The sequence below is a fragment of the Dermacentor andersoni genome, chromosome 1 (genome assembly GCF_023375885.2).
Source record: "Dermacentor andersoni chromosome 1, qqDerAnde1_hic_scaffold, whole genome shotgun sequence".
Taxonomy (NCBI): domain Eukaryota; kingdom Metazoa; phylum Arthropoda; class Arachnida; order Ixodida; family Ixodidae; genus Dermacentor; species Dermacentor andersoni.
The window spans coordinates 33419225-33434623 of NC_092814.1; the positions used below are offsets into that span (position 1 = coordinate 33419225).

At 48.4% G+C, this 15399-nt stretch overlaps 1 protein-coding gene across 1 annotated transcript in view; it reads left to right on the forward strand.

The window, feature by feature from the left end:
- LOC126546074 (cell adhesion molecule Dscam1-like) overlaps nucleotides 1–15399 on the forward strand; it is a 706711-nt gene that overhangs the window by 665577 nt on the left and 25735 nt on the right. The window contains exon 14 of the mRNA XM_072286086.1: nucleotides 13066–13214. Within this exon, the coding sequence (XP_072142187.1) occupies nucleotides 13066–13214 (149 nt within the window). The remainder of the gene's footprint in view (nucleotides 1–13065; nucleotides 13215–15399) is intronic.

A 15399-nucleotide genomic window follows, 5' to 3' on the forward strand; every position in this document is an offset into this window, starting at 1 on the left:
CCCAAGGTGCTTTGGTGCTGCTTTGGTCACCATGTCGTCGGGTCGGCCTCTCCCAGAAGCTCCTATCTCGCTACACAGGGCCTTATGAAGTCCTACGTCAAGTTAACGACGTCAATTACGAGATCGCACCGTTACAGTTTCATCCATCCTCAAGTCCACCGCCTGTTGACGTCGCGCACGTTTCGTGGCTGAAGCCATACTTGTGTCGCAGTTTTTCGCCTACCATGCGCCGAGACGGCGCTTCACCACCCGGGGGTCCTGTTACGGAAGGATGACAGAAGAGAGAGAGGAAGAAGAAGATCGCGAGACGCTGGCTGCTGCGTGTTGTTGCTGGTCAGCCATCTTAACCACATTGACTTGTATATATATATACAGTAAATATATTCAGTCTATTATACTCCTAACATCCCCGTAACACACACACACACACACACACACACATATATATATATATATATATATATATATATATATATATATATTGTACTGAAGGCACTGGGCAGTGGGCATGGTGCTGGTGCAAGAGAAGAAGACGACGAGAAGTGCTTGCTTCCCCGTTACGACATGTTTAAACCTAGCGCTACAGCCTATAACTAGGGACCCTTCTCCTAGGCGAACACCCCCGTTGCATTTGGTGGAGCTGCTGGGTTTCTCTTCGACATCCTGGAACTCCGCAGCCGAACGCTACCGCCAGCTGTTGCAATGGATGAACCGGGACCGTCCCAGGCTGCTGCTCCCGTGGCCCCCGCCATCGTCTTGTTCTGGCGTCATCCGGCAGCGCGATCCGGCTATATTTAGCAGCACAGACGACCACGACGTGGAAGACTGGCTCGCCGAATATGACCGTGTAAGCGTCTATAATAAGTGGGACGACCGCGCCAAGCTCACAAATGTCATCTTTTACTTGACTGACGTGGCAAACCTATAGTTCCGCAATCATGAAGCCGATTTTACCACCTGGTCGGCTTTCACGGCAACTTTGGCAGAGGTCTTCGGCCGTCCCGCCATTCGCCGGCTTCGCGCTGAGCAGCGCTTGCGTGGTCGAGCTCAACGCCAGGAGGAGACCTTCACCAGTTATATTGAAGACGTGCTCTCGCTATGCAAGCGCGTCAACTCATCTACGGACGAAGCTGACAAGATCAAGCACGTCATGAAAAGCATCGATGACCATGCCTTCCACATGCTCGTCGCGAAGAGTCCGCGGACGATTGCCGAAGTCATACAGCTTTGTCAGCAGTACGACGAGCTGCGCAAGCAGCGTGCATCAACACGCGCTGCTCAGCAGGACACCACGAATCTATCTCCGTTGGATTTCGGCCGCGACGCTGCCGACATCTCTGCTTTAATGCCGGAGATAAAGCAGTTCATCCGTCAGGAAGTGGCACGCCAACTCTCTCTGGCGAACAGCACACCTGAGCCGTCGACAACGTTGGCTCCTTCGCTTCGCCACGTCATTGAGACCCAAGTTGCCGCGGCGCTGCCATCTGCCCCCTCCTCCGCAGCCTGCAGCTGTACCGCTAACGTACGCTGACGTTGTCGCCCGGCCTTACGCTCCTCCGGCTCCTGATGCCTACCGGGCCACTGGCAACTTCCATGTGCCGCCGCCACCTTCACGCCCGATGGTCGTCCCTTACTCGGCCGCTGGGGCCCCTGTCGTCAACCCGTGGCGTACATCTGACAACCGGCCAATATGCTATTTATGCCATTTTCCGGGCCACGTAGCACGATTCTGCCACCGTCGCAGCCCCCGTTTACCTGACAGTGGGGGCGCCTCAAGCTACAGGCCTGCTTGACTTCCGCGTCAGGACCCATCTAGCCTTCCTCCGGACTCATCTTACAGTCGCCTCCCTTTCGATGCACGCCGGTCACCTTCCCCACGTCGCCGATCCCTTTCCTCAACGGTTCGTCGACCCAGCCCAGCCCGAGAGGAAAACTAACAGTCGCAGTTCCAGAGGCAAGAACTGCGTTTACGTCGAACATTTCAAGGCCTCATTCTAACCCGGCAAACGAAATTGAACTGTCCGTAGACGGCGTCACCGTACACGCACTTATCGACACTGAAGCCGCCGTTTCTATTATTAGTGAGAAGCTTTGCCGCAATTTGAACAAAGTGCCGTGCCGTGCCGCCGTGCCGCCGTGCCGCCAAACGGAACTCGGCGTGCCTTTATCGGCCGCACTGTTTGCAGAACAGCGCACTCAGGCTTGCTCACCCAGTAGTCATTGAGTGCTACATGGCTTCCAGGAACGACATGCTGTCCCGAAGAAGCCATTAATAATGATTCGCGATCCACGAAACGCACAACCGACGCGCACTCAACGTGGGCGCAGGTACACAAACCAACCGGCGAAAGCCCCGGGACCCTTCCGAAACGTTTTCAGCGGCGTCCGGCAAAGGACAGCACAGGAAAATTAAAGAGGCGGATTGAATGCCGCTGAGCGGTCCTTCGATTTTTGAACTCCTCGAGGGCAAGCGAGCGCGTTGGGACGCTTGCCCGCCTTTTGGTTTGGCCTTACCTAGGCGCAGTTAGAACCCAGGCGAGAGCTTGCGCGGACAAGACACAGACACTTAAGACTGCTTACATGTGGGAATGCGAAAGCATTATACCTTTGGTAGACCTCGGAACGCCATGAACGCGCTCATTTTATACACTCGTGACGCGGCGCCACCTCCTCCCCGTTGGTTGCGCCGTCACGTGCTCAACGACGCACGCCCTATAAGAGGCACGTTTGGTCATCCAGATGGCTGCGACGTGACGTGTGCAATGACGCACGCACTATAGGCGCACCTTTCGTCAACCGGAACCGTGGAGCCGCCGTGGCGTCGGGAAAGCGTGCTCGTCTCGCACCCCGGAGGCCAGGGCTCAATTCCCACGCAGACCGAAATGTTAAAGATTACCCTTTCAGGGCCATTAATTTACTTTGTTTACACAAACCTACCCGCCATGGTTGCTCAGTGGCTGTGGTTTTAGGCTGCTGAGCACGAGGTCGCGGGATCGAATGCCGGCCACGGCGGCCGCATTCCGATGGAGGCGAAAACACCCGTGTATTTAGGTGCACGTTAAAGAACCCCAGGTGGTCGAAATTTCCGGAGTCCCCCACTACGGCGTGCCTCATAACCAGAAAGTGGTTTTGGCACGTAAAACCCCATAATTTTTTTCACAAACCTCCCTGAGAAATTTGACGTCTATTCGAGCATTTTTGACGTGTTCTTACTATTTGCGGCGTCGCAGATGTTGGTACCATCTTTAGGTCACGCCGACTACGACGGATTTTCACTCAGTGGGGCATATAATGCTTTCGCATTCAAAAACGTGGGCTTATTTTCGTGGACTAACCAGTACCGCAAAGAGACTGGCAATAATGGAGAAAGAAGAGTAAAGAGCACGGACTACGCAAAAAATAATACCCATCGGCGGTCACCTTTATTTGGGGCAGGTTCGTCCACAGAGCGCCCATGAGAAGTTAATCACAGTGAGCATGAAGGCTGTCTTGCACTGCTTTCGTCATACGGCTTCATCCCACTCCTAAAGACCGGCGGCGGCGGAATGTGCTCGTGCTTCACCAAGTGCAGCATTGCACAAGCTGGAAGTCGTCTCTCTGCGTATGACCAGCGAGGCCTTGAAAGGGGGCAGATATTCTTGGAGAAAGCCAAAGGCACTTTCCAAGGCCAACCAGGCGTATTTTTTCGGGCAGTGAGGCATTGCAGACTTCCGAAAGTTACAAGCTTCGGCCATTGCAGCACAGTTAACAACCTTCTCGAAGAAATCGCCTTTGAGGGCACAGTGTTTCGTAAGTCCAGGTTGTTTTTCCCCCTTCTGGGACCTCTTCCCCTTCTATCCTTAAGCGCTGCTGTGTTATTCAAGATGTCCTGAGAATCACGCGGTAGTCTCAAATGTGTCGCAATCTCGCAGGCACTCTTATCCCCTTGCTGCAGGTGACCCTCGCAAGAGGTGGTAAGAACTGCCTGCTGCAATATATTCTCGCCTCGAGCTCCTTCATCCTTTTCTTTTTTATTTTTATACCGTCGATGCCATACTGGATCTTGCCTAATCAGATTTTAAAGATTCTTTTAATAAGTCACCGTCCCAAGTTCGTATCGTCGCACCGACATGGTATCCTCTGGTAATTTTCGCCTAACGACACGTTCCTTTGAAATCACCTGATGACAGAACGAAAGCGACGGCCTTGTGCGGGCTATGGATGGACGGCCCGCTAACTGCTAACCATTTGAAATTGTTTAACGGTTTTCGACAAGCCTGTCGGTCGCTGGCACAAGACGCAGCGTCAAAATGAAAGCGAAAGATATTGAACGATGTCATTTATGTGCGGCCTATTACCACGTGGCTTTCGCGAACACTTTTCTTTTGGCTGAAATAATAATGCAGCCAGCCACAGTGCAGGTTTCCTTACGTATCGCATTTCTTCGGCCCTTCTTCGCGTTTCGCTAGCAGTTGTTCGTCCCTTCTCTTGTGAAACGCACCACGAAGCGGTAGGATGAAGTCCCTTGCTCAAACACACGTCTTGACATATTGGTCTTCAACCCTGTGTCAAGATAATACCCTCACCGAGTTCAATCTCTGCCCAATGTGCTATCGTGAGTTAAGCCGTCAGTTCAATTTCTTTCTACTTCAATGCAGCCATTGCTGCTTCCGAACCGGTTAACCCGGGCAGACTCTTTGGCGAAGGGTTGAGTGTCATTGCGCAATGTAGGGTTATTGTCATTTATTTACCGCAAAGCCTGCGGAGCAGCTCATTTATCGTCTTTCAAAGCACCTTAAGACCTTTTGTTTAGTCGTAAGGCAATTTAAGGTTTCACAATGCCTTTGCCCGCGTTTGCAGCAAGAATATAACAGCTGCGATTAGAAAAGGCCCTGCTGCTCTACATCTTCTTCGGCAGTAACTAATGTACCACTGCACGGTTTTCATGGGACATTCAGTTGGAAAGAAAAATTTTTCCGTTGTTTACGAGGCACCGGCTGGTATCAGGAAAATATGCGCGCACGCTTGTTTGCACGAGTGAACCAGTCTTCACAAATAAATACAACCCTTGTGTTTGATCAAAACACATGCTTGTTTAATTTTGTAATAGATTCCACAAAGATGCATTCACAAACTCTTCTAAGCTTTTATTCATACTCCTTTATACTTTCCTTGAAAACCTCGTTGCAACTACGCCTTTTGCTTAATCCAGGTAAGAAGACGCTTTCTAACGAATGGCATGGGTGGGTCCATGTTGAATGCCGTGGGAGCGCCGGCATGAATGGGCTTGCATATGGAAAAGCCGGCGGCGGGATGACTGAACGGCCGCTAACAAATCAGACTGATTCGGAGGTTCTGGTTAATGCACGTGTATTCGGTCGACGATATATATATATATATATATATATATACACTTAAATAGAAACACGCCGTCATTCAATCATCTCTAATTTTAAGGCTGGCTACACGGTCTACGGTGGCGCTTGCGCAACGCGCAGTGAGGTGAAGCACACGAGCAGCATTCCACACCGAACAACCTGAGGCGAAGCGGGGCACACGCAGGGATTCACGCACTAGTTTATCTTTCAACAGGCATAATGGCCCAAAACTCGTTGTGCCGTCCGCCCCGCTGTCGCATTCCCACGTGTACGCATAACCTGCACTACGTGTTTTCCTATTCTGCTGTTTACAAGACTGCTCGCGTACATTCTGGCTGAGTTTTTCCATTATGCATCTCACTACACATGACTTGGCCCCGCGTACTTGTGGACCTTATGCGCTGGTCGCTGACATGGCAGCCATCCAGAAATGGCTGCTGGTTAGTCGTGCTGGTTAGTTCTAACATTGAAATAGCCTCTCACAATGCACCTAGATCGGTATGTGGCGATCCAAGTGATTTTTCTAATCGTATGCAGACCCGCACTGACAGATTCGATTTCTCACCTTAACTATTAGGTGCATTGGCAGACTTCACTTGACTGCGTGCCTCGCACGCAGGCAAGCTTCCCACCCTGATAAGCCTATCCATGTTTCTATGCACTAAACTTTTTCAGCACATCTGCATGGCTACAGCGACGTCATATGACCATTGCTGAACGCATTTGCAAGTGACTTGGACCAGATACGAGCTTAACGAAATCGCCTTCTTCTATCTCTCTCTTTTTCTAGATTCTTTTATTTTTATTTTTTTAGCACGTGTACTATATACGATGTCCTGAAACTTGAACCTGTGTATCTCGGATAGCTAGTTATACGAGGCAGTAGGTTCCTGATGTTCGGAAACACGCCCAGCGTCGCAAAGGTATCCGCGTATGAAAAAGGCCAAGCTTTCTTTCTTTCTTTCTTTCTTTCTTTCTTTCTTTCTTTCTATTTCCTCTTTGCAAAGCTGTTGTTGACCGAGAGGACACGCTCTCGCATTAAATACCATATGTGCTGCGAGTAACATAAGTAAAATGACCTACGGACGCGTCACATCCGTTCGTATAGCAGCAGCAGCGATCAGGCTTTCGGCGTTCTGCCGTGCGCCGGCAGTCACGCCGGCACGCCCATAGCGTTCTGCGGCAAACGTCTCGTTCCGCAATTAATGCGACGCGGTGGGAGTTCCGAAGACTTGGCGGATCCCGCGCGCCTAGAACTGATCCGTGATTTCTGAGTGGCGCGCGCCTCTGTTGCTGGCGCCACGCATCGAGCCGGGCAACCCGCGTGCTGTCTGCGATGCGTCGACAGCGCCGCGCTACGCCTTCGCGACTCTTATTAAAACGTCACTCGAGATGCCTACGCCAAGCGCCGCGGGCGGCGGCCCGCGCGCCGGCTCCTTTAATTAATTCGCGCCCCCGCCCCTTGAAAAATCCATTTCGCCGCCAGAGGCGAGAGCGTATTCGAGCCCAGGCGAGCGTATATGAGCCGTGCGTTACATGCCGCTGCAAGCGCTGGCCGGCCGTCCGCTTCTGCGACTTGTAATTCGTGGTAGCTTCGAGGCGGAACAAGAGGCCCCTGAGCCCTCCGACCCGATACCTTAGGCTGCCCAGGATGGACACACGCACAAAAATTAGACGCGATTTAATAATTGGCGAACTAACTGGCGAAATCCTCTCTTTCCCATGACAAGAAAAGGAAACAAGTCTGACGCTCAGGAAACCGCCCGCACCCTCGTGCCGAGCGTGTAAAGTATGGACTGCTCGACGGCTGCGCAACTCTTAGCAACCTCAACTTTGTTTCTCAAGGGCGAAGCGCGGACACGGCTTTGATTGCTTCTTCGTCGTGGCTTTCGTCGCCCTAAATAGCCTATGCGGTGTCGTCAGCGACGAAATTAATTTGCAAGGGATAGGGCATCTCATCATAATTTGCTGTACTGACGTGCAAAGCATCATCGCGGTGTTCACACAGCGTATAGGATGGTTTTCTATATCTTTATTTTAGTGGGAGAGGCCGATTTCATCATCATCATTTATTTTCTTCTAAGGACCCCTGTCGGGGTATTACATATAAGAATAGAAACAAAGATATGGGGCGCTATAACGTAAAATTCTTCCAAACTTTGCCATTCCAATTCTGCTATCAGCCCTCCACGATTGGTCAAAAACTTTTTTCGACCACCCCCACTTCACCTGTCTGTCACGCGACGTCACGAAAACCGCGATACCTCCCCATCTGATATGATGTGTACACATTGATTATGCATGATTTGACAGAAAAAAGAAAAACAGTTACTTCTGATTCGACCCCTTTTCGCCATTAGTCCTCGGCTATTGGTAATAAGTTTTCGGGCTGCACCCACTTCACCTGCCTGTCACGCGACGTCACAAAACCGCAAGAACTCACCGCGTCAAAGTGACGTGTACGAGATAAAGATGCATTAATATGCTGAACAAAACTTAATTTTCTTCGGAATAGCCGCAGGCTGCCCCGTTCCGAAAGGAATAAAAGATGGCTGCCACCGATCGCTCAGACGCTGGCTACTCGCACCTGCCGGAGAGCATGGGTGTATTTGCGTAAAATAAAAATTCTTGCGTGGCCGTGTAACGTTTTCGAGCACTTTCGGCACGTTTACCCCCTCATTCTGCCAACTCTTCTTTGCTGAGGATCCATTTTAGCGTCATTCTTGAGCTTCCGTTGCATGCCGCCGCGATTTTCGACCAGCCACCGCAAGCTAAGTAAGGGAAAGCCGACCAATCGTAGACGCCGGCACCACCCTCTTCATCCGGTTATCGACTTTCAGTGCAGTGGCTCGGCCCCATCGAATCCCTCTCCACTTGAGCGTTCTCCTCGCCTCTTGTCAGCCAATTAGATACGACAAGCCGCTCAGTGTAGGCAATGTTATTCGTTTTTCAAGCAAACAAAAGTGACCTCCTATGGACGAGGAGAGCGTTTGATTGGTCTGTTCAGACAACCCAGCGGATGACCGCCCGGTGCTTGCGTTGGTGGTTACGCAAATTTGACGTCAGGAGATTGGAATAGAAACATATTAGAATAGTTTTACGTTATAGGGCCCATGGTTACAATTTCTTACAAAACTCAGCCTGTGGATTCGTATGAGAAGAAAAAAAAAAGGCCAAGATGCACACTGCATAGAATGCAAAAGCAAATCAGCAGAACAGTCACAATGTGAGACGGCAATCGCAAAAGAATGGAGGCACAGTGCGGTCATTATAAGGTTAGGGTTTGAGGTGACCAGTAAGCAGCCGCTTGAAGATAATGGGGTTACGCTCATTTACAACTCTATCTGATAAATTGTTCCACTCTGCAATGGCGCTAGGCAAAAACGATTGATTAAAGGAAAGTGTTGAACCATGCAAGCGCTGGACGCTGCAAGTGTTAAAAAGGCGACGAGATGTACGGGTTGGTGGGATTAGAAGTCTTCCATGCAGTTCAGGGAAGTTAAAGTCGCTGGAAAAGGCACAGTTTTGCAATTTACCGACGCGGCACCAATGGTTCGAGTCCTAGAGATGATTTAATCGCACTGACACTTTCTTCACGGCTGTACCTGGAAGTGATGAATCTAGCGGCACGATTTTGTATTGATTCTAATATATTAATTAAGTAAGCTTGGTGTGGACACCAAATAGCTGAGGCGTATTCAAGTTTACTTCGAATGAAAGTTTGATAAGCTAGTTTTCTTGTGGATGAGGGCCGCACAGCGCAAGCGTACGTCTGACTTAACCAAGTGATTTAGTGGTGTCGGTAGCCAATTTTGTTATATGGTCAGACCCGGTCAACTTGCTATTTATGGTGATACCGAGATAACGATATGATTCAACGGTGGATAGGGCTGCCGAGTTTAAAAAGTACGAGTGATCCTTGTTAGTGTGTTTGCGGGATACCTGCATAACCTTACATTTGGAGATGCTAAGTTTCATTAAAGAGTTGGAACACCAGGTTTCTAAAACGTGTAAGTCATTTTGGAGCATTTCATAGTCGGTTGGGTCTGTAATGCGAAGATATATTACGCAGTCATCTGCAAAAAGTCGGATGTTGGATGATGTCCCGTTAGGAAGGTCGTTTATGAAGATGAGAAAGAGAAGGGGACCAAGGACGGACCCCTGTGATACTCCGGAGATGATGCTAGCAGTGGTTGAGCAATGATTTCCGACAGCTGTGTACTGAAATCGATTAGTAAGAAAGCAACGGATCCATGACAGTGCGAGAGGGTCGAGACCGAGGCATGAAAGCTTGGCCAAAAGCCGCTGATGGGGAACACAGTCAAATGCTTTGGCAAAGTCTAGGTATATGACGTCAGTTTCAAGTGATGAGTCTAAGTTCAGGTGAAGTTCAATAATAAATTCAAAGAGCTGTGTATCGAATGACAAACCAGGCCGGAAACCGTGCTGATTGTGAAAAAAGAAGGAATGATCACCGAGATGACCTTTTACTTAGAGAGAAGGGTTTTCCCGCCGCCTCACTCCAAGCTAAGCAGGCCGCAGGCGGTCACACTCAGACTCCTGCAAACGAACTCCTACCAAACCCCGGCGTCCCTTAACAGCATATATCCCGAGATTTATCCGAATTGTTCTTGCATGGCCTGTGGTGAGGTTGCTACTTTGCCTCATATGCTCTGGGAGTGCGGATCGCTGGGCCCGAAGTTCACCAAGGAAGAGTGGGACGCGCTACTGCGAAGTCCCGTCTTCGAGGACCAAATCCTGACCGTCCAGCGCGCCCGCGATCGGGCCGGCAGACTAGATCTGTCAGTCCCGTCGTGGGATTAGCCGGGTGCGCGTTTTTCGCGTTTTGCTGGACCAAATAAAAGTTTATTCACTCACTCACTCACCGAGGTGACATGCTATTTGCGAATATATTATATGTTCTAGGAGTTTACAGAGAATACTCGTTATGGAAATGGCGCTATAGTTGGAAGAATCAGAGTGGCTGCCTGATTTATATACCGGTGCCACTTTAATAATTTTCCAGTCATTTGGAAGTGAACTATCAGTAATGGACTGGGTAAAATTTTTTTTTTAATATTAGACTGGAAATTTCTTTCGTACCTTTTAGTATATTAGCAGTGATGTTATCTGGCCCGGGGGCACTAGAAATCTTTAGGTTTTCGATAAGTTTCATAATACCTTGAGAATTAATCGTAATGGGAAACATGAAGGGAAAACTGTAGCTGGGCAAATCAAAGTCCTTCAGTGCAGGCTCATGAGTGAAAACAGAAGAAAAATATGAGTTCATTAGGTCTGACCGCTGATCAAGCGGCACGTTTGAACCGTCAGCATAAGTCAAGGAAATGTTATTGGAGCCATTGTTTCGTTTTAGAACATTCCAAAATTTTTGGGTGTTTACACGTATCATGGTAGGCAAATCGTGGTGGAACAACTTCTTTTTGGATTGTCTCAAAGTGCTAGTGTATTCGCGCAGGCATCTAAAGTACTTGTCCCACTTCGAACACGATTTAGAGCGTTTCGCATCAAGAAACAGACGTTTTTTTTTTCTTTTCCTACAGCCTCCTAAGTGTGTTAGAAAACCAAGGTTTTCCTATATCACCGCGAATGCGAACAAGAGGCACATGCAGTGGCGTAGCTAGGTCGTCTGGCACCCGGGGCCCATAGGTCTTCTGTCACCCCCCCCCCCCCCCCCCGGGTGTAGCCGGCGGAAAGAGGGGTGTCTTCAGACGTATATGACACCCCCCCCCCCCCCTTCACAGGCCCCTTGCACCCGGGGCCCCCGGCCCCCCGGCCCCCCCTATTGCTACGCCACTGCACATGTCTATCAACAAGCCAAGAGGCACATGTCTCTCTAAGCAGGGCCAAGCTCGCCTGAAATCGATGTATTTGACGTAGAGTGCAATGCGCTAACCGCCGTCTCTATCCGTTTCTTCGTTTCGTCGGTGCTGACATAGCAGTAGCCTGTCACATGTCACGCAGCGCTAAATCCTCACAATTCGTGGCGCTTCAGTTAACTTGTGCCAAGCCTTTAAATATCCACGTGTGCGCTACGAAAATGTAACCAAGCTAGCATTGTTCACTATGCTTGATTAACAGTAATAAATAACCAACTTTTATTGTTCTGCTTTAAACGCGAGATCTTCAGTGGAGAGGTTGTAGAGCCTATTAAGAGATAGCCAAAAAAGTATTTCCGTGACGTTAGCTGCTGTGGTTTTCATTTTTCCAGGCTGCAAAGAAAGCGTGCGAAATTTGAAAAGAAAGTGCTAGCACGCAGCGGCATTAGTGGCCTCAGGCATGCCATCAACGAATGATACCCGCTGCAGCCACACCGAACGCGTGGACAGGCTGGAAGCAAAAATGAGAGGCGATGGCCACACCTGTCGTTTTTGACGAATCGCCAGCCCCCGTGAAAGCGTCGTCGCCTTGTACGTCGATGGTCAGCAACAAAAATGCTGACAGAATTTCAGGAATTGCCATGGGCAATTAATCGTATACTCATGGCTCCAATTGTTTCGTGGCTTCAACACACGAGCTTCCTTAGCGAAGATGGATCCCACAATCATCGTATTCAATCCACGTCCGTTGCTTAAGGCATATTTTATCCGTTCGATCTGCCTGCAGAATCGATCATCCGTTGGTAATATGTTTCGTGACACTAATGTCGCAGCGCACAAGAGCCTAGTCACGTGGTACTTTTTTTTTAAATCTCGCGCGCTGTCTTTCAAGACCCGAAAAATTAAAACGACAGCACCTTTCTTGGAGATAATTTATTGGGATATTTCTCAATGGGCTGTACAACGTCACTGAATAACTTGAATTATGTAAATCTTTTAATGTTGGTTAATTCATCATAATTAATGAAAGGTCGCAATACAATATACTTTTGATTTGCTCAAAAGGACAGTGAACAATGCTAAGTGGGTTGCAGTCTCGTGCCGCCCACAAGTTATCTGAGCCAATCTATATATACGTCGACGTAGACACTCCACTAAAGTTCTGACGTGAACGGCATTGCGGATGGCATCGTTTACAATTGCACTACTTAGCAGCGCAGCTCCGTCATACATCGTCCCATCCTGCGCTCGCAAATGTCCCCTTTTTGAGTTATTTTCTTTTATCGAACTTTTCTTTCTTTTTGTTGCTTTATTGTTCTAGGGGACGGTGATCACAACGCTGAAAAGATTAAAAAAGATACGAACGACATATCTGACCGCACAACTGGGTCCGACATAATACGGCGCCCCGCCGTGGCGGCTTAGCGGCTACGCTGTTGCGCTGCCAAGCTCGAGGCCGCGAGATCACATCCCGGCCGCGGCGGCCACATTTCGATGAGGGCGAAATGCAAGAGCACCCGTCCCCCTGTATTGGGGGAACGTTAAAGATCCCCTGGTTGTCAAAATAAATCCGGAGTCCCCCCACCACAGCGTGCCTCATAGTAAAAGCGTGGTTTTGGCACGTAAAACCCCCAAATTCATTCATAATACCGCCGTTTGTCTTCGTGCCGTTTCCTTGGCCTCCTGCTTCCCTGGGCGCTGAAGAGAAAGTAAAATACTCGCTGCCGTCTTAAATGCGGCCATCTCGATACACATGAGCAGGTTGTCAAGGATTTAAGCAGTGAAACTTGCGCTGCTTGTGCATGATCTCCTGTTCTGTTTCCTTTGGGCACCGGGCAACGTACAGCGAGGGTGTTTCTGTGTCTCTCCAGGTACGTGCTCAAGGAGGAGAACGATGAGCGAGGCCGCATTTCTAAGCTCAAGATCCGCACGGCCGAGCGCAGTGACTCTGCAACCTTCAGCTGCACCGCGTCGAACCCCTTTGGCAGGGACACCGGCAGCAGCCGCGTAATCGTGCAAGGTGAGCGACCGGCCGCGCGAAGCCGAAATTCAGACGGCCGGTGGGGAGCACGGCAAAGGTCGAGCCACGTAACGCCTGCACTCTTTAAAATAAAGCTAGTAAATAGCTAGTAAACGCGCGCGTTTACTAGATTACGAAGTATTTTACTACATTCAAACTAGTTCTTTACTAGCTAGTAAAAATAGTAAGTGCTGCCTTTACTAGCCACAAAGGCTCCTTTGCAGTTTTTACTAAGGAACTACTAAGTCACTACTACCTCGTCGGGCCGTGGCCTACATGCTGTGATTGTGACAGTCTTATGCAAAACTGAGATAAACTGTAGTGTTGTTCATTATGTTGCACCACCAGTTATGTGCGACGTCATAGCACACATGTATGCTGACAGAAGGCCCTAGAAATTTGTGCACAAAACTTTCATTATTTAACCAAGTACGTAGGTGCTCACCGGTGCAACATGTCCTCCCTCAAACTAGAGCTATGAATACTCTTAAACTTGCTGTTCGAGGAAGTGCCAGGTAGCACCTTTGTCGTTCTGTACGTGTGCTATTGCTTATCGTTGCTTGTCGGAGATGTGTAGTACATTCTTACTCGGAGTCGGTGCGCCTTAAGAGGAAGCTTTAGCTCGGGCCGAAATCCAAGGCGGCCTATTCAAATACATGTAAAACGCAAAAACGTTGTTCTGAAATAACCCCTGGACCGATTTTAATGAAATTTGTTGCATTTGAAAGAGAAAGTTAAATTCTAGTGGCTGTGTGAAGCGGAATTTCGATTTAAAGCCTGAATTCTATTATAAAGATTTTGAAATATTCGGAAGTTCGGAAAATATAGAAGCACGAAGTTTACAAATTAATAACTCTGCATCAAAAACAGGTATTGCGGTTCTGTAAATGGCACCCATTAGATCATTGAAATCGGACAAACTCAATATGCTATTTTATAAGTTACGTGAATTTGCTACGTTGTGTACAAGGGTTCTACGAAAGCTGTATTTTCGTATTAGTGAATTTTTTGAGATTCGTGTGTAACATATCAATTCTGTCCGCTTTAGATGTGTTATGACATGTAATCCACAGAATTGTGATATCATTTTTTAGTGCTGAGTTAGAGTCCTAAACATGATTGTTTCGTTTTCTGAAAATTTTAGATTTTTGTCAATTTTTATTTAAAAATTGACGACCTAAATCGAAAATTCGAAACCAACAGTCACTAGAGTTTAAGTTTTTCTTTTAAATGCAACAGACCTCGTCAAATTTGGTGCAGTGGTTCTGCTTCTACATGTATTTAGATAGGAGCACCCGAGCCGCACTAGCTAGTAAACGCACTAGTGCGTTTACTAGCTTCCTCTTAGTGTGTGTGGTAAAGGCGCACTAATATACAGCGAAAGGACGCATTATATATATAATGGCTTAATATATGGCGCAAGGACGCGGTCCTCCTTTTTTCATATATTTATTATTTTACTTTATTATGCTTTTGCAATAGCACCGACTTCATATGATAATGCAAGCGGCACTTATAGATCGAATAGGCCCCATTGTACTGTTGGCAATTATATTTCAGTTGCGTTAGTAGCTGCTCTACCGAGGTCGTATTTCGTTAGTAGTAAGTTAGTGTTTTTTTCTAGTTTCAGGAGGTAGAGAAAAGTATTAACCATCATTTTACTACCTGCACTTACTAAGAAGGTAGTGCCTTTTGGGACAAGCAACGTGTTATCATTTACTTAGTGAATATGACGACTTTCTTTTTTTCTTAAGAGAGTGCGCGAGAGCCGCCAGCCGCACGCACGCGTCAAGCGCGCACGTCAGCCCGCAACAGTTTGAAGCGAGCGCCTTCTCCCCGTCATCGGTAGCAGTTGCGTCATCGCGAGCGCATTCTTGTCTAAGCAACAGCTTCGAACCAAACGGGAAGATTAGAAGATACATTCATAATGAATGTTACGAGCACAAAAAGGGACTAAGACAAGAAAGAACACAGGACGAGCGCTCGTAACATTCATTGTGAACGGAAACCAACTCGCCCGACTCGCTGTATTACTGTAAGATACATTGAACCAGATTTCCTGAAAAGACAAAAATAAAAGGAAAGATATTGGGGGAAATTTCTTCACACGAAAAAAAAGAGCATTTCAAGGATTTCTCCTCGAGCGGCGCTCGTCCAACAGCGCTAATAAGTGCACAAGAAGAGC